This window comes from Lipomyces doorenjongii (assembly GCF_038497915.1).
Source record: "Lipomyces doorenjongii strain NRRL Y-27504 unplaced genomic scaffold V1508scaffold_87, whole genome shotgun sequence".
NCBI classification, from domain to species: domain Eukaryota; kingdom Fungi; phylum Ascomycota; class Lipomycetes; order Lipomycetales; family Lipomycetaceae; genus Lipomyces; species Lipomyces doorenjongii.
The window spans coordinates 20,056-38,320 of record NW_027118154.1 but is presented as its reverse complement, the minus strand read 5'-3'; the positions used below and the strand labels follow the sequence as shown (position 1 = coordinate 38,320).

General features: G+C 46.6%; 8 protein-coding genes across 8 annotated transcripts; 3 read left to right on the top strand and 5 right to left on the bottom strand.

Annotated features, from left to right (window-relative positions):
• Positions 1-2,261: 2,261 nt before the first annotated feature.
• On the bottom strand, positions 2,262-3,181 carry V1508DRAFT_458030 (uncharacterized protein; the record flags this gene model as incomplete). Its single annotated transcript, XM_066942702.1, has 2 exons — positions 3,080-3,181; positions 2,262-3,031 (listed from the first exon to the last, which is right to left on the bottom strand). Exon 2 carries the CDS (start codon positions 2,937-2,939, stop codon positions 2,262-2,264), a length of 678 nt encoding a protein of 225 aa, XP_066793055.1. The 5' UTR covers positions 2,940-3,031; positions 3,080-3,181.
• A 1,998-nt stretch (positions 3,182-5,179) lies between these two features.
• V1508DRAFT_406590 (uncharacterized protein) lies at positions 5,180-6,555 on the bottom strand (the record flags this gene model as incomplete). The annotated part of the gene is made up of 3 exons (XM_066938783.1): positions 5,180-6,191; positions 6,241-6,378; positions 6,431-6,555. The coding sequence occupies 3 exons, from the start codon at positions 6,553-6,555 to the stop codon at positions 5,180-5,182; spliced, it is 1,275 nt and encodes a 424-aa protein (XP_066793054.1).
• Positions 6,485-7,662, bottom strand: V1508DRAFT_287342 (uncharacterized protein). The gene is made up of 5 exons (XM_066936543.1): positions 7,447-7,662; positions 7,320-7,396; positions 7,011-7,167; positions 6,894-6,960; positions 6,485-6,619 (listed from the first exon to the last, which is right to left on the bottom strand). Exons 1-5 carry the CDS (start codon positions 7,516-7,518, stop codon positions 6,606-6,608), a joined length of 387 nt encoding a protein of 128 aa, XP_066793053.1. The 5' UTR covers positions 7,519-7,662; the 3' UTR covers positions 6,485-6,605.
• A 2,479-nt stretch (positions 7,663-10,141) lies between these two features.
• Positions 10,142-10,380, top strand: V1508DRAFT_400187 (uncharacterized protein; the record flags this gene model as incomplete). Its single annotated transcript, XM_066938312.1, has 2 exons — positions 10,142-10,272; positions 10,323-10,380. 2 exons carry the CDS (start codon positions 10,142-10,144, stop codon positions 10,378-10,380), a joined length of 189 nt encoding a protein of 62 aa, XP_066793052.1.
• Positions 10,381-11,352: 972 nt separating this feature from the next.
• On the top strand, positions 11,353-13,153 carry V1508DRAFT_435174 (major facilitator superfamily domain-containing protein; the record flags this gene model as incomplete). The annotated part of the gene is made up of 5 exons (XM_066942057.1): positions 11,353-11,598; positions 11,642-12,129; positions 12,179-12,270; positions 12,326-12,400; positions 12,456-13,153. 5 exons carry the CDS (start codon positions 11,353-11,355, stop codon positions 13,151-13,153), a joined length of 1,599 nt encoding a protein of 532 aa, XP_066793051.1.
• A 795-nt stretch (positions 13,154-13,948) lies between these two features.
• Positions 13,949-15,019, top strand: V1508DRAFT_435173 (uncharacterized protein; the record flags this gene model as incomplete). The annotated part of the gene is made up of 3 exons (XM_066942056.1): positions 13,949-14,046; positions 14,132-14,575; positions 14,725-15,019. The coding sequence occupies 3 exons, from the start codon at positions 13,949-13,951 to the stop codon at positions 15,017-15,019; spliced, it is 837 nt and encodes a 278-aa protein (XP_066793050.1).
• Positions 15,020-15,715: 696 nt separating this feature from the next.
• On the bottom strand, positions 15,716-16,565 carry V1508DRAFT_287113 (uncharacterized protein). The gene is made up of 2 exons (XM_066936541.1): positions 15,951-16,565; positions 15,716-15,892 (listed from the first exon to the last, which is right to left on the bottom strand). Exon 1 carries the CDS (start codon positions 16,443-16,445, stop codon positions 16,119-16,121), a length of 327 nt encoding a protein of 108 aa, XP_066793049.1. The 5' UTR covers positions 16,446-16,565; the 3' UTR covers positions 15,716-15,892; positions 15,951-16,118.
• Positions 16,566-17,445: 880 nt separating this feature from the next.
• V1508DRAFT_425809 (uncharacterized protein) lies at positions 17,446-18,228 on the bottom strand (the record flags this gene model as incomplete). Its single annotated transcript, XM_066941499.1, has 1 exon — positions 17,446-18,228. A coding segment is annotated over one exon (783 nt), but the record flags the coding sequence as incomplete, so codon positions are not given.
• Positions 18,229-18,265: the final 37 nt, after the last annotated feature.

Here is an 18,265-nt window from a genome sequence, read left to right as displayed (position 1 = left end):
GACTGGCCTTGGGGAACGGGCTCCAAAGCAGAGTGACGAATTAAAGGTACAGCTCAGTAGTTGTAAGAATGATCCCTGTTCACCTCGTTGACGCGGAATTGAACGTTTTCGCTTCATGCCTATGGACCCCGGGGGAGGCGACTATCTCGGATGGATCGGTGGCTGCAAGCATGAACCCTGAAGTCGCGCATTACCTCAATTGGTTTCTTAGTCGTCGCATCCCTTACTTATACGGACCTTCTCGATCAGGACTGCAGGAAATAACCCTCACTCAAGTTTATTCAGGTCATCATCGAGTATGGATATCTCTTGCCAATAATCTCGGATTGCCGGATCGAGTGCGGGGTAATACACTGTGCAATTATTGATTACCACTCGCCGATACGACTGTGTCATTTTTATTATTTTATTGTTTAAAAGCTCGAGGACTCACTGCAAGTACAACGCCAACTAGTTTGTAAATGACTGACCATAAGGAACCAGAGCAGGGTCAGGGCCACTAGGAGGCTCATTTTGACTCGGTAAATCAATCTGAGAAGTGCTTCTATGGACTTGTGCGGATAGGGTTTAATTAAGGTCAGCATTCAGCCTATGATTCTCCGTATGGGACATTCAGGGAAGGTGTAGCTTGCTCTTTAGCTTCCCTCTTCTAGAAACAAACGAATCAGATCGTATTATATTTATTAGTAGTACTGTAGTACTGTAGGTAAAGTGGGGTCTGCATTACAAGCTTCTTGGGCTGACTCCACCAGCCATTTTACCGCAGACGGCGCCAATAAGATTGGGTGCCGTGAATTAGCATTAACTCCATTGCCCCTTCCAATGCCATTCACGGCCCATAGATAGACCTGGGGCACCACCCAAAGATCAGCTCGTGAGGTACCAGTTAATATTAAGATACCAGTCCTGTCCTGAAACCCTGAACCTGAATTGCTATGAGACTGCACCTTTACGATACCGTGACACTGGAGATTAGCTGACGCAGTAAAACTGACTGCTCGTGTGCTTAGTCATCGGCAAACACCATGCACGCAACGTCTCCCGGCGGTTGTTCCTTCCCTGAATCCTGAATTCGGCCAGACGGGGAGTGGGTTTGTGGCCGGTTGCATAGGTTGCCAATTTCGAGGACTGCGAGCAAGCACGAGTAAACGACGTGTTTTCTCGAATACTTCATGGAGCACTGCTCGTCCATTTATTTTTGGCCTTGTTCGCCGCGGAAGTTCCGTTATTGCCTGGTGGTCCAAATACAACTTTAGTCAGCCGGTATTGCATTCTTGGGTATTTAGAATGACGAATTTCAGGTCTTGATCCAGAGATTACTGCAGCTGCGTCCGGAGGTCTGAAGATCTGGACGCACGATTCAAGACACTTACTGCGTTAGAATGACTTGGGATAAGTAAAGGCCCCTACAGACCCATAAAATAATACGTGAGCGGTATCATTCAGTGGCAGTGCCGTCGCCCACACTCAGCGACGTTCACATAATCGGGGAATGAGTATATAAGGCTCGAGTGCTGCAGAAGTTGCAACAACAAAAGCATGACCGATCTGACGTGGACCGGTTCTTTGAAGAAAAGTTCTAGTGGTAGATGAGAGGCTAATGGTAAATCCGATAAGAAGAAGCACGTCATGCTATAAAAGGTCACTAAAAGGTCCATCTTCGACAATCCCTGAGCCAAGCAATTCTTGTGCTCATTCCACACTTTGATGCCAAGGTCGGAGCATATATTTCAAGGGCAAAATTAGGCGCGCATTTCAAAAATCATTTTATAGACGCAACCCGGAGCTCTAGGCGTCTTCGAGCGTTGCCATTCACCGCAGACGCCCTCAACATTGGCGGAGAAGTTTCCAGCACCGAAATGTGCACGTCGCCGGCGAAAATGTTGTATAGTGTAACACCGTGCAGCGGATTAAGAAGTCAACACATGTCCGCACCTATTGACCAGAATCGCTCCGAAACGCAAGACTTCGCTGCGTGAAAGTTCATGATACCACCCATTGTCAATATGCTTGGTGTGATTTGATTTCACCAGCTGAAGATGGTAATTTAAGGAGTTAGCGTGTGCTCAACTTGAAGGAACCAACAGAATGGATCGCTACTAATAACTTGCCAAACTTCCTTCATCGATTTGCGATCTTTATTTGTACACTCAATTCTCCAGAATAGTCAAATAAAATGATGGGAGCTTTAAAGATACCAGATCGTACGGTTTAAGCTTCCCGGCATTGGCCTTGTAACTGATAACCGAGCGAGGCCTGCATCACCAAGTGCCCCCCTCGTGCGGATATTCAAAGCGGCCCTCGTGCTTGTCCTCCTTGCGATCTAGGTACTCGATCCACCCCTTATTCTTCAGCTCCCGCAGATCCAGCCCCTGCTGCCCGGGCTCGAGAGTCAGCCCGTTGATGCTTAGATAGCCCGTGCGGTTCTCTACCCACCCGTCGTCTTTAACCACCCACGCCTTCGTCGTCTTCGTCACCTTCTTCCCCCCTTCCCCTTCCCCTTCCACCTCCAAACCCCCTTCCACCACCCGCTCCATATCCACATCGACAACCGCCCCCGCCCCCGCCCCCGCGACCGCAAAGCAGCGCACCCCGCATTCGCGACAGAAATACCAATGCACCCGTCCGGAACCGCACGTATAGTCGCGCAGTTCCGCCGCGGGGTCCGTCGGTGCCAGCAGATAGAACGCCCGCGGCGAGTCCGGCACACGTACGTGCAGATACCCCATCTTGTGGCATGTGCTGCAGTTGCATTTGTAGAAACGGACTGATGTCGGCGGCGGCGGGGGTGGTATCCCGCTGCTGGGATCATAGGGGATGCTCGCGCTCGGCGGTAGCGAGATGACCAGCACGTAGTGTACCCGCCCGCAATGGCAGGAGCCGCGGTAAGCCTGCCGGGTGAGTGGCGCGGACGCAGTGGAGACGGGTGTTGCTGACATGATGAGTGGCTGCTTGGATAGGTGGTGGTGTCCCTTTCTGGTATTTGTTGGAGCTAATTGATGAGTTGCCTGGAACTTTTTGGCGTGGAATTCTGAAAAATTGAGCTTAATATATGGCAGGCGGTAAATATGTCACTTACCGTTATCGTATCTCACACTCACCTAGGTGTATTATGAATTCCGTCTTAAGGTATGAGTCACCAACTACATACCATACCCTTACCTTGTTATGGTCGAGTCAGCCTGTGCCGACGAAAGAGCTGCTTAGAGTTCAGGTTGTACTTATAAATGGAGACAACAACGTTTACATTGGCACTATTACGATCATTGGGCTTGCCATGAATTACTTTATAAAAATAATAAGGACACTGTGCTCGGAAGGCGGATGCAATAGCGAGTCGCTGGCGGATCCGAGCATATCGGATGCGAGAAGAACATTCCTTAAGATAATAATATTAATATTTATATCACTTGTTACCAGCTTTTGCAACAAGCTCACAGAGTGACGCGAGCACTTTAATGGAACAACTGGGTCATGCCGTTCACCTCCAACTGTCCACGTAATCCTAAGAAATTAATATCCCCTTGTGTAAAATTTAGGACACCAGTTAGCCACTTACCGAAAACTAGTCACGGAGGAACAATATCCGTCAACTGGCCCTAATATTCTTAATCCGGTTCACAGAAGGATTCCTTACGAACGGTGACGCATATTGCCATATGTAACCCGGCATAAAATAGTTAGTGAATGACGAATTCAGTTAAGAAATCCTGAAAACAGTGGGTCGCGGACATATGTCTTCGCTTAGAGAGACTTCATATAATGTCAGTCGCAGGCACACAAGCTCCATGGTGGAATATATGCCGCAATCGTCGCCTTGATTCGAGGTAGCAGCATCCGTAAATAGAGAGCACAGCTCATATTCTTGATGGTTCAACTAGTGTGGGTCCGTTATTGTCCCGCCCCTCTAGTTGCATACCACAAAGCCGCTTAACCTTTAGCACAGATGGCTCCTAACATCGTCCCGGCATTCCTGAGTCAGTTACTCTGGGAAATGACAAGCTATCGATCACTTGTCTGGCATGCGGCCAAATCCTAGCCAGTGTCAAAACCACGCAATCTGATCACGAGCACAAAAGCACGATGCGTGTGAGACTCGTGTCTCATGTGAAGGCCAAGGCTCGCAATACGCGATTCTTAGATACCTAGCTTTTGAGCAAAGCGAGCGTCAAGCTTCCTGGAACCAGCCAGGAGATACACCGTCAAGTCGAAATAAGAGGAAGGAAAGGAAGCGTCAGTAGCCGATAGAATCGGAGGTCACGACCACAGGTTGCATATTGCCCGAACCTGATCCAATTCCGCCAGTTCAGGTCGGAACATCCGCGCGTCGGGATCCATGTGGTCAGGCTGAGCGTTAGCAGAACCATAGATGGCGACCTGAAAAAACAATGTACGGAGGGGAGTGGCATCAATGGGTGCGGCTTTACCGAATAGACGTGCTCAGCCAAGTCGGCGTTGCGATCGGTTACCAACAGATCCAGGAACTCACGATACGAACGGCAGAGCGCACTAAATATCTCGGGTCGGCGCCTATTCATCGCACGGTCGACAGGGAACTCGACTCTGTCGCCAACCCTCGTCGGCCGCAGAGGTCGCCGCGCGGCTAGCTTCGTGTTCCCGAGGAGCTCTGCAGTACGCTTGCTGTACAGAGAATAATCAAGAACATGTCTGGAATATCTATGAGTGAATTTAATTAGCACACAACAGATCACCGATTATACGATCTCTCTCGACTGTCGGCCGAGGCTGGAGTAAGACTGGAGTACCTGCCACACTATTAACCCCATAGAAGAATCATTTGCAGAGTTGAAGGCGTGGATGAGAAAGAACAAAAACTTTGCAGAGGCGTTCGAAGAAGTCGAAGGGTTTCTTCGTCATGGGGGCCAATAAAGCAGGTAATCATTTTAGATCATGCAATATACATGTTGAGGGCGGTTATTGCTGACAAACACTGGACGGTGTAGACGACAACAGTGGGTTGCCGGTCATCTGTCGGTATTGTCATACAACTAGAATTTGCCTTTTGCGCCTTCCTTTTTCGAAGGAGTAATGGTTATTGCTAACGATGTGTGCAGTGCAGTTGTGTATATAGATGCTAAAAGAGAACCTAGGTGACTATATACATAAAATCTGGCGTGATTGTGTAACTTTCGTACTCAGGTAGTTTTTCCAGACTCGGTCAATGCAGCGCATCCCATGAGTCATGAATCGGTGCACCAAAATCTAGGTCGATGTCCACGGTCATATGATTCATCCAGAAGGATGCATTGAAATCAATTGCATCAAAAAATGTATCGGAATGTGTCGAACGGTCAATCTGGATCGTGGAATGCAAGTTGGTAAAATCAGACACGGAACTATCAATAGAAATTTGTGACCCATGAATAGTATCTCCTTCTGGAACTTCATTCACACCATGAGTTCTGCAATTCAGATTGATGGAGTCCGTGATATTCTTTGAAGACTCTGAAGATATCTTCTGAAAACATTGTGCGAGAACCTGAACACCTGATTTTGCTATAGGACTTCTCTCCTTGATCACTAGAAGCCTATTAATTGCTTCGCGAAGAGAATGATAAATATTTTGCAAGAGATCTTGATCCGTTGGCGTATGCTTGATCATTGTAGCTGTCAAAAACATGGCCGCATCAATTGTGTAGAACGAAAGATAGAAGAATTTATGGTGATGGCTACTAACCATTTCGAACAACCGCTGCTGAGACTCTAGGGTGTTTAGCGCAGCTCTTATACCGGCCTCTAGACTGAATTTATGAATCGCAGCATGTGGCCTATGTAATGCCATAAGAAAAGAGCTTGCAGCATTTGAGATCTGCTGGCGCTGTTTCGGAAAGTTTGGACACCTTGAGTCCCAAGACAAATCGGGATTCCCAGGGCGAAACACAGGTGGCAGACGATCTAACAGTGACGTGACTTGTTCATGAAGGACCTTGACCACATTGTAGTCACTTATGTAGCGCTTGTCGGCAGCTAGGGAGCGCATCTTATGTATCTTCTGGCTAATTTCGTACATGAATAAACGTGGCGTGTAGGAAGACGGCACATTGGTCGCTCCAATTGACGTTGGTACTGTCGTAGAAGGATCTTCCGGAATATCGCAGTCTGTTGGCGTCTTGATTGTGCAGTCGTTCGCATGGATTGTCCGGGGTCGGCCGAGTACCAAGGCCATGTGACTGTCAATGTTAGTGACGTGAAACTTATAGAGGTGAATGTGAGTCCAACCTGTCCCAGATAAACAAATTGACCCACAGCCGTCGTTTGTATTCATCGTACCAGAGCCGGGCGAGCATTTCTCCCAAGTTGCCGTTGGCTGGTTGAGGAACCTCACACTGTAAATGGAGCCCTAACTCTTGCGCCTGCCTAAAGCCAACATGTCAGTACCTAGGTAGCAGGAATAGAAAATGGTACTAACCTGATTGCATTCCCCAAACTGTGCCAAGATTCGGTAGCCCGACTGCAGTTCTTAAGCCAAAGAGCTCTCATAAGATCATGCTGCACAGCTGTGACAGTTGAATTGTGTCGTCCCAAAACAGCCATAATCTCCATACCAAGATTACTGTAGGTGTCAGAGAGTCGGTCGGGGTCGTTCATATGGAGAAACCTTGTATTTGCGCTGTCAGGAGGCAAGATTTGCAGTGCCAGAGCAAGAACCTGAAAGAGCAAAGCAGGAAAGTATTGTAGGTCTCGTGAAAGGTCTTTAAGACTGTCAAGTTTCGAGGCGTCATCATACAACTTAAGCCAGGAAGTGTGAAGTTGGTTGAAGTAATAACGCTCAAGTATGGCAGACGACCAATTCATTTCGGAGAAAAAGATCTCGATGAGTTCAATGCAGATATAATTCAGGGGCAGCTCTGCGACGAGATTGAAGAACTTGCCATTTAAGTGCACTTGAAGCAAAGATTCCGAAGATGTGGGGCTGACGGTATTCCGACCATGAAGTGACTACTTCGGTCAGAATCTTCAAATACGGTAAAACGACGACACATAATTACCTCTTGCAGGCCCGTGAAGGCATTGCTATCATGAACGGATGAGTATCCTGCTTGGCTCTGTAGATCTAAGGACCAAGAAAGCTGCTCAACATCCACCTCGTTTTGAAACTCTAGCAGCCGTGCGTCTTCTTTCTGAGGAGTCCTGACTAGTTCGAAGCTAAATGGCAATGTCAGTTTATGTCAGTGATCATAAATTAGGGCCATCAATGACTTAAATCACAAGCAAGGATGTTCCAATGTCGATGCATTTGACATGCAAATGCTGGGGGCAGTTTCAACCCTAGCTATCGAAGAAGTCGGGTGACCTACGCTGTTGGATTGCCATACGAGCATCTGTCTTGAACATTGCGAGCAATGCAATTGTTGCATGGCCTTGCACGGTCGCACTAGTCAAAGTTAGTTCACTTTCACGGTTGGAGAACACAAGCAATAACACCTTCTGTTTCCTGCGATGACATTCCCTACAGGCTGTTATAGTACGTTTTCGCTTTGAAGACGAGCGATCCATAGACGTAGATATGCTGAGCACTGAGGTGCGAAGTAGAACAATCGGCGCGACACATAGAGCAGGGTAGATTGCTACGCGAGTCACATGACAAGCAAGGAGGGTTAAAAAGTCTAACTCCCTGCGCGAGGTGAAATCTGGCTCGCGGTCATTTTAAAATTAACGCAACTTTGTCGGCGACTTCCGCTTCTGGAATTTACAAATCCCCTTCTTTATAGCCCCATTATCTCTATTATGCACATGTCATAGCGCGGCACATTTATCACCTGACACATTATACATTGGCCATCCTACAGGAGCGATGAACTCATGGTGTTAGGCACCGATACTCGTTTGAATTTAAGGGGGACCTTGGTATTTGCCTCGGCACCACTGGTGGCTGAGCCAGGCACGCCGCAAGGCACATAACATAAACGCGCCTCTTCCCATTTGATCTCTTTTGTCTCTTTTCTTTTTGTTTTGTCGATGCTGCTCTTCCATGTAGCTCAACTAGTAATTCAATACACGTTATTAGTCTTTATCATAAGATCCTGACAGTGTCTGTGAAGCATGTGTAAAAGGCAAAACCCACAATAGACCATTTGGAAGACGTCTTAAGCGAACCACTGACCTTCTGCAACTCAGTGTGTGCATTAGTGTGAGTCATATTGTAATACATATTACCATATATGATATCACATCATATGGGTATCATATGATATGAGTTTACACGAACCATATGATATGATACCATATGGCCGTTGGTGATATGACCATATATGACCATATGAGACTCAGAGACGCTTAACCTTATCCTAGGTTCAACCTTAAGCTTGATTTGTAAGGCTATGAAGATGAAAGAAGCCTCACATACGGACATCAGATTATATATGAACCCTGTAGGTCGCAATGACGATATTCTCAACAAAGAGGGTAAATCAATTGGCGCTCAGGGTTTCCTTGAGGTCACAGATCCGAAATCGTGGTGGTGTAGTTAGAACCCACATACAGAAAGTCCTATCCAGCACTCTCGATCATGGCGTTAGATGTTTTGTCCATTCCTGCGATGTTTGCAGAGCCGGAGCGCTGGTTTTCAAGTGCAAAAAATTACAATTACGGATGGCAGGAATCGACTAGGGATCGATACCATTGAGGCAATTGAGTGTCTCAAATCGTGGTTAGGTAAAGATGGCACTGTGGCTTTTGCTGATAGTGCTGTTGATATGAGCGCGTCTGACAGTAACAAAGAGCGTACTTGAGCCAGGCGACTGCGTAATTTGGTCTTTTGGATCGAGGTTATTTGTGCGTGACTTTATTTTCTTTCTATCTTTCGTCTTGTTGTGAGCGTCCTTTTGTTTATGAGGCTTATGCCTTTGCCTTTTCTTGAGCTTGTTCCTGCAGTAATATATAACAGGTGTGCGTTTTTATCAAATTGTGGATCACATGATTCAGATGGATATATTACCATATATGATGTCATATGATATCAGTCTCATATTATATGCGTCCATATGGATGCATATATATACGTATTGTTTGACAGAATGAAGTCATATATGGTAATATGACATACTGCACACACTGTGCAACTAGTACATTCTGATGTCTGTGGTCCAATACAAAGCTCGGTTTGAAGTTAGCTATGAAGGCTACGGGTTAAATGCCCTCACAGATAGTGACGATAGTGACTGGGCTGATGAAATATCTGAAGGTGACACACAGTTCTTTCAACACGAGGACACCTCAAGCCGAAGGCACCATGTCCCAGGACGACAGTTCCTTAGGACATGAAGGCACCGAGCTGAGAGCTAAACGTACCATCTAAACGTACCATGTCGCAGGATGAAGGTCCTCTAGAAGGCACTGCTGAGAGCATAGGCCCCACTCGAGTGAAAGAACCTCACGGTGTACCGTGACAGGCAAACGCGCTCATAAAGACTCTAGTACAACGCGTGCCGTCAAAGGCAAAACACTCACAAAGACACTGCTACCAGCCCGAATTCTCCAACGACCTTAAAATTGTCTCTCGGATAATTGAAACACTGCCATCGGATATGCCGGTCATAAGATTTCCAGAATCTGCGCAATCATTGCAACTGAGTTAACAAATGAACTACGCACAATCAAACAGGCACTCTTACGACCAGATAAAGATAGCTGGAAATCAGCCTGTGATGCTGAATAGTCATTAATGAAACATAGTACCTGGTCACTGGTTGAGCTACCAAAGGACACAATTCCGATAGACTGCCGCTAGGTCTTCTACACTTGGGGAATTCATGAACAACTACACACTGAGCATTTTTGGAACTAGCGGTAAGCCACGCCACAGCACCGAATGAAAGTCGTACTTACCCTGTCAGTGTTTCGGCCGACGAAATTAAGGTTTTCGGCCGTGATTTGATATGCCAGCCCGAAATCCGACATCACGACTGAGCAGCCTCCTGAGCTAGAGGCTCTCTGGAGCTAACTCACGGCTGGTGCTTCAAAGTAGAGCTTATGTCGGAATCACAGAAGGATAGCATTAGACCAAACCACTTCAAGAGGCATCGCATTTTACTCTGCCGGTCTCTAAGAAACTATATAAGAGCGGATCTGAACTTCATGCTTTCTCCATTGCAATCGCTGATTGTTGACTGACTACATTATGTCCAGACCTGGTGTAAATTCACTTTCGAAGCCTAAAAGTCTTCTGGGAGTTCACCGTATCCTCTCTCCGACCGCGGGCATCAGAGTGTCGCCACTATGTCTCGGTGCAATGAACTTCGGAGAGGCATGGTAAGTGCACATTTACATGTAGCTAAATTTTGACGCTGATCTGGTGACAGGGAATCTTTTATGGGTGGTATGCTTGCTGAATGCGCCATGCGATTGATTCTAACGTAATGGCGATGAATATGGTTGCCTGGTGGACTCAGATAGTGAACGAATATAAAAGTCGAATTATATAACTACACAGCCTTGAATATGACGTGTTTTGTCACTTTATATAATATTATTATTGAAGTAGATCAGTTGCATACTTAAACCTTGCGGATTTCTATAGTATATATTTTGAGAGAATAGAAATAAAGAATAAGAAAGTGTCCCCGACAGTAGACTCGCCGCTTGATAGCGTTTTATTGACGCAGACCTCGAACCCGAGTGTCGAAGAGCTCTTTCTTCATTAGAAAGATAGCGAGTCATTGTAAATATGGTTCTTGAATATCTGTGAATGTTTCTGCCAGTATGGAATGTCAATACCTCGATTCAGACTATTGAATTGCAGGTTATATGTTCAGGCTTAGGAGACGTCGGCCATCGGTTCCATTCGTAGTGCCTGAAAAAGTTAGTATTAAGTACAGCTCTAACCTGACAGCCTGAGCGGGGCGGAAGTATATTCAGACCTTGCTTCTCGTCGCGTAGTTATTGGCCAATTTGTGGAGATAAATAATGGAGTTAATAGCATTTGTTATTACTACGACCTCGAGTAACGCGATCCGATGTTACTTCAAATGATTGAGGCACATTTGAGGTTAGCCTTCATGCCTTATGCAGTATAACTGTTGTAGCTTTATGGTTGACAGGCGTAAACTTACAAATAGCGATTACCAATTTTTCTTGTGGATATCTAGTTATTTTTCATGGAGATTAACCGACAATTCCTTTTTCGGACTAGCGTATCTAGACCGGAGTCTTCGGTCCAGAACTTATCCACATTCTCGCTATCCTTGCGACGTCAAATGCTATATGCGACCGACCATCCACAATCTCAATATTCTCCTCTCGTAGCGGGGGTTCAACTGACTACACAATACGCGTGTAGCAAACTGAAACCATCCTGTCGGAGTCCGCAACTTTCATACTCTCCACGGTACCATGTCAGGTTGCAACTTGTCTGACCACTCCATTTCCGACGTGGTTGTGGTGTACCATAAGAAAGCCGCCCAGGATAATAGCGGATCCAATGGTTCTATTTTGTTCCGGGAAGCTGCGCATAATGTAGACTCTGATACACAGGACCAGGCTGAAGTCAGTGACGACATATTAGATATGCTGGAGCTTTCGCTCCCGCTAAAGAAAAAGGAGACAGAAAGGTCAATCAAGGACAAGGACCCGAATCTTGTATGTTAGCTGCTTGCATTGCGTTACATTGAATGGTGGGAAGGTAACAAGGGATGGTGAAGGCGACCCGGAAAATCCGAAGAATTGGTCGGCCAAGAAGAAGTGGTGCACAACGTTTATCGTCTCCTCTTTCACCTTCATCACGCCTGTCTCCTCGTCTATGGTTGCCACAGCCTTGGAAAGAATGGCTGCGGAACTTCAGATTTCGAGCGATGTTGAATCCCAATTAGTCCTTTCCATTTTCATCTTGGCCTACGCAGTGGGACCCTTATTCCTTGGGCCAATGAGCGAGATATATGTTAGAGTGCCTGTATTGCAGTTGGCCAACCTTTTCTATTTTGTGTTCAATCTTGCCTGTGGTTTTGCAAAGACTAAAAAACAGCTGTTGGCTTTTCGGTTTCTCAGCGGGCTAGGAGGCAGTGCACCCTTGGCGATCGGTGGTGGAGTGCTAGGAGATACTTGGCGAGCACATGAGCGTGGAAAGTCGTTAGCTGTTTATTCTCTCGCACCTCTTCTTGGACCCGCTGTCGGGTAAGTTTCTTCAAGTACTCACCACGTGGTGCCCACTGACAGAATCAAGGCCCATTGCTGGAGGATTTGTCGTCGAAAACTCAACTTGGCGATGGGTGTTCTATGCCACCTCTATTGCTGATGCTGCCATTCAAGTGTCGGGTGAGTTAAACGCGCCTTATTATCCCGGAATCTAGTCTCACCTTAATGCGTCCAGGTGTCTTCTTTCTTCGCGAAACATATGCTCCCAAGATCTTGTATCAAAAATGTAAAAAACTTAAGAAGCAATCCGGTAGCCTCACCTTCGAACCGAATATGATGATGGATTACATTCTCATTCATTCAAGCTCATCAACTCCGCCATACTACCTTTCCGCCTCCTGGGAACCCAGCCTATTGTTCAAGTGCTCGCTATCTATATGGCATATATCTACGGGATTTTTTTCTTGTACTCTCCACATTTCCCACTCTCTGGACTGGTCGATATCACGAAAGCAGCGGCATCAGCTCCCTGAACTACGTTGCTCTCGGCGTGGGGTTTTTCATTGGCGCAAAGTTTAGTGCACCTTTGAACCACTGTATCTTTCGCCGTTTGAAAGCCCGAAATAAAGGCCAAGAGACACCTGAATATCGTGTTCCCTTGATGGTCCCTGGAAGCATGCTGGTACCAGTTGGTCCATTCTGGTACGGCTGGTCTGCTCAGATGCACACACATTGGATCGTTCCCGATATTGGAGTCGGAATCTTCGCCATCGGGACTATCGTCGCCTTTCAATGTATCCAGACTTATCTTGTTGATGCGTACACGCGATATGCTGCTAGTGCTCTCGCCGCGGCCACGGTGCTCCGAAGTCTGGCAGGATTCGGGTTTCCACTGTTTGCTCCCACCATGTGCAAAGCACTGGATTACGGATGGGGAAATAGTGTCCTTGCATTTGTGGGAATTGTCCTGGGCGTCCCCGCGCCGCTATTGCTGTGGCGCTTTGGTGAGCCTCTGAGACAGAAAAGTCCATTTGCTGCTGGAGTGTTAAGACATCTCATTTGAAGCAAGAAGAGGTTTCCGGTTATGGTTGGCGCTTAAGTATTATACGGCACAGATATGACAGCCGTGGTGAATAACATGTGGAGCTAGATACATCTCTTAATAGACTCGCGACCCTAATATTACTCTGTCCATCGCGCTGACCATGTAATGGGATCTATGTACCTGCCTGCTCATTGCAAATAAAGCACCTTACTATCCACCATCCTACCAAATGGGTGTCTCGGACGCAGTATGTGATGTTTATGGAGCAGGGATATGTAGGACAGGATTATTGAGGTAAAATAGGATAAACGCCTAACAGAAAACAACTAAGGAGTTCTCGACTTATGAACATATTTAGGGATCGGTACAGATAGACCGATATACATAGACTGCCACTATGATTTGGCAAACTTAAATTCTTGGAGAACACAAACGAGGTGAAAATCGTGAGAGTATTTAGTATTTATTGGCAATTGATGATGGCTGTCCAAGGTCCTTAATGTTGCCGCCGTAAAGGACGCTGGAATTTTGAGCTGGGGCAAATAGGCTTTTCTGCACTCTAACACAATTACGATGAGCCTAGCAACTCTTCTAAACGCAATTCCAAAATTTATATATACATATGGTACTCCACATTTGGATCTGATAATGTTTATGCATAAGCACGTTTATTACATTCCGAGTGGCCAACGCTGGTGCTTGCTAGCCAGAGAGGCGGGAAGCCGCAAGCCACTGAGCACGAGCCGCCAGTTCGGATTGTGGTCAGATGGCACAGCAGAGAGGCACCTAGATAATTTATCCCTTCGGATCCACATGGATCGCGTGCGCAAAAGAGAGAAAGAAGGCAAGCAGAAGGAGGAAGGTATCGACTTTGGCTATGACCGGAATAACTTGGGGCTACAAGCGCGGTGGTTAGTCAGCAGGACAGTGACTGTGAAGCGTTGTACAACCCCCTGAGTCCGGATCGACAAAATCATGACGTAGTAAACCCACTAGCACAATTTCTCGATCCGCAAGCACTGACAAACGCATTACTTACATTACCTACTGCTCTGCCGACATGCCTCATTCTTCGCCAGAGGATTCTCCGCTCCTAGAGCTACTACTCGATGACATTCGGACGTCGAACATCGCCGTCCACGGCTTCATAGGGCGGCACGTTCGACCGCCACTCAGGCAAGGGGGCGGGATCTCCCGCTGGCGAAGCTCGGCGCGGAGGTTTCTGTCCTCCAAATGGGGCCACTACATCATCCTCGTGCTGGTCGCGGTGGATGTCGCTTGTATTTTTGCCGATTTTCTGATCCAGCTCCACAACTGTGAGGTGAAACACAGCACTAAGGGATGGGACATTGCGCAGGATGTCCTCAGCCTGGTCAGCCTAGTGTTTTCCTGTCTCTTCCTGGTCGAGCTGGCTGTTACACTCCTCAGTTTTGGCCCAAGGTATTCTACTCTCCATATCTCTTCTTACCCTTCTTGTTCATGCACTGGGCTTGATTTTTACTTGATTTGTGCGTCCCTCTGTTAAGGCAAGACATCAGGCATTAGTTGTTCAAATGAATATTGTTCCATATCTGATCATGCCGAAATAGCTATCTGTCTTCTAAGTTCCATATCTTTGACTCGCTGGTCATCGTCGCAAGCTTCGTCATCGACGTGACGACTCATGGCACCGAAGAGGAACTTGGGTCTCTCGTCATTGTCCTCCGTTTGTGGCGTGTGATTCAGATCATAGAGGAACTGAGTGCGGCCAGCGAGGATGCTCTCGACAGGTACTCGGAGGAGATCGAAAAGCTAAAGCGAGAAAACAGACGCTTGAGGCAAGGCCAAGATTCATATGCCATCGAAGGCCAAGGGAGTATTTCACCATCATTCGGAGATGCATGACTGAACGTCCTTGCCTTCGTGTTGCCTATTCCTAAGATCAGAGAGAAAGAAGGCAATCCGCGTGTGGACTAGTATAATACTCTGGCTATGCCATGGTGGATAAGACTACGCGCAGGACCTAAGACCATGAGAATGTTAAAATACACATTGTGAGACTCCGTTACATTGCACTGACTCAATACTACTCCTAATTTTCAACAATCTAGCATGGTACAAACCCACTTCACAACACTTGCTCTTTTGCTCTTCTGACATGAGACTTGTCATCATCGCGACCGACTCACTTTTACAGGGGTCTCGTAACACAGAAATACAGGGTATGCACAGTAGACCTGAAATCCTTTGTAACATTTATACTAGACAATGGCCCACTGTACTCTGATGTAGTCGCAGAGATTCCCACTCGTCCGCTGTGGGTCGGTTTCAGGGACCAAGGTCCAAGTCACGGCGGATCGGAATACGCGAAGTTGTCTTCCAGTGACCCATTGATCGTCCGCCGATACGAAGGACTTGACCACAGGTTTCTCACTGCCTTTTCCAAGCGCAAAGGTCCGCCGACATTGTGCTATCTCCTGGAAGCATCACCTGCACTGGATTCTTGTTTTAATTCTTCAATGCACAATGGTATACTCTGTCTATGGCGGGGTACCAATTTTAGGATATTGTCTCTGTTGATAAGCTCCAGTGATGCTATAGAAATCTCTAGGTCTTCTTTCACATTTCCTCTAAGATACTGACAATCTATCTACCAAATATTGAAAGGAAGTAGTCGTCCACGGTGATCCCCACTTGAGCAAAGATTTTAAGTCGAAGGCTCTATATAATCCCGGGGTACTTGAAAGTCGATAAATCCCTCTTCAAGATTCCAGCCTACTTAATTATTATCTAAATCTAGAGATTGATAATTGGCTACCTAATCAACAATACGAACCTGGACATTGCGAAACTGCAAAAAAAAGTAGCTTGTCAAAAGTGAAATCAACTGGCACTCTCTAAGATTCACGTTACGGTAGATATTGGACTTGCGATTCTTGGTATAATTGCACACTATATATCGGAGTCTGGCAAACTACAGCACTCAGTTCTGGCTATAAACGAGCTAGCTAGATGGAGAGGATTCCGGCAGCTCTTCAACCGACGAACTTTGTTCCTGAGAACAGTCTGCGCTTGTAGAGCCTGCTGAAGTAACATAGCTTGGAGTCCATAGACTTGCCGAGTCATTATGCGTAATTGGCTCACTGCCCTCAATTGGTAAATTCAATCGCGACTTCTTCGTGATCCGGTCTTCAGGACCTGCCTCCTCGTCACTGCCGTCATTAAGCAGGTGATAGTCGATTCTGTTAGAGTGTCGAAGACGGTCGGATATGGCAACGGATAACACGTCCACCCCGTTGACAGTTGAGATCTCACAATCGGTGTCAGACATCTTGTTGTAAGATAGGATATTGGATTAGTCTCCAAGGGATTGAAAATTGGCAGAATAAGACGCGTCGTTGAGTTATTCCCTGTACTCCTTGACGTGTCGTTCACTTATTGACGCGTCATGATTGTCTAAATTAAAGTTCTGTTACTGCGCTAGCGTTTCGGCAAAATTACGATAATATTCGTTATTCGTATTCGACGTTCCGAATTTTATTCCTTACGAATAAAGGAATTTCTACGAATACGAATAACGAATACGAATAGAGTAAAATGTTATTCGTGTCCACCCCTAAAGATGAACGGACGTTCGCCTGATCGAAGGCATGTTGAAGGTTCGATTGTTGATCAGATTTTCCGTGCGGCGCTCGGGGCTAACGAAACTTACGGTAAATTTAAAGTTTGAGCTCTATTTCTGGTGACTCGCCTAACCACTCATTGAGCGTTTCCAATGGAGACTTCCAGCGATTCGTCTCTAAGGGCGTTCGGTTATGAAGATAAGCGGTTCCATATTCAATGATCTCAGGCCATAGGTTCTCAGGGAAACGCGCTTCAATTCTTTGAGCCCGCGCTTTCGTATGTATCAACCCTCCAGCACGTTCTGCTCGTCCATTGGAGGATCGTTGCTTGATCAAGCGCGATGCCTTCCTGTCGCTGCCAATGCTTAAACTTATCACCTAGAGATGTTTCTCCATCGGTGAAGATAACGCAGATATTGAGTGCAAACTGTCGTTGCACATAGCGCGCGAATTGAATGATCCTTTCGACAATTTGGTCCTTCGTGGCAAGTGACCAGGCATATACGACACCCGTATGCTCATCCATAATAATCAGGGAGTATTGCATACCATTGTAGGCAAGAACTTCGGAAAAAAGATCGATATGGATCCGCCAGAACGGGCGGTTAGCCTGTTTAGAGAAGGGTCTTCGCGAAATATTCCTTCTGGCCTTGGACACCGCACAACTTTCACCCTGTACGACAGTCGGACCCTTAATCTTGACTCCCTCTAATGCGTGTACAGGTTTTGCAAGAGCGTTGGATCATCCAATGTGGCCAAATCTCTGATGCCATAAGTCTGCGGTTGCAGCTGCGGTGGAAGGGGGTTGCGTGAGGAAGTTGCGAATGAGCCAATCGGATTCGGAGGGTTATATTCAAGAAGCCATTGGCCATACCTATCCTCTAGTGTGCAGAGGACCTGGCCTTGATATAAAAGTTTATTGGCGCGGATGTCCCAATCAACGCCTTTTGCATAAAACTTTCGAAGAGATGCAACATTTGTCGCGAAGCCAGGGATATAAACGACGTCCTCGAGATAGATAGGTCTCGGACCATTGAGGCCTTGGACCTGGAGCTTAACTCGTCTATAGCCTTCGATGGAGCACTCTGTGTCACCGGCCACGACTACTGTCTGGGTGTCCGGTCTATGAAAATTTTCAAACCGAGAAATATCATTAAAGATGTGCATGGGAGATCCTGAATCCAAGATGACGCTGTTGATCAGGCAATAGGTATTGGTCGAGAAGGAGCCGGAGCTGGCAGCTTTCATGACACCGGAGACAGTGAATGAGAGAGGAAGTGGACAGTTATTGGTCTCCTTGTTCTCAGTGTCCGTCGGTTTTCTCTGGTCAAGACCTTTCCGGGTCATCTCCCTTTTAATACCCTCGATTTTGACCCTCAGCTGAGGGTCCTTCTCTAAGGCTTCCTTTATCCTTGCTTCGATTGCTGCATCGGGTTGCCAGCCTGGCTTTCGAAGATTCAACGAGATACCAACATTTTCGGTAAGAGTGATTTCTGCTACAAGATAATGTGTATACTTAGAATAGCGC

Coding starts and splice junctions, on each gene's coding strand:
- V1508DRAFT_287342 (XM_066936543.1), bottom strand. CDS start 7,518: ATGGATCGCTCGTCTTCAAAGCGAAAACGTACTATAACAGCCTGTAGG. Junction 7,397..7,446: donor GTCATCGCAGGAAACAGAAG/GTGTTATTGCTT, acceptor AACTTTGACTAG/TGCGACCGTGCAAGGCCATG. Junction 6,961..7,010: donor CCTTCACGGGCCTGCAAGAG/GTAATTATGTGT, acceptor TGACCGAAGTAG/TCACTTCATGGTCGGAATAC.
- V1508DRAFT_287113 (XM_066936541.1), bottom strand. CDS start 16,445: ATGTCTGACACCGATTGTGAGATCTCAACTGTCAACGGGGTGGACGTG.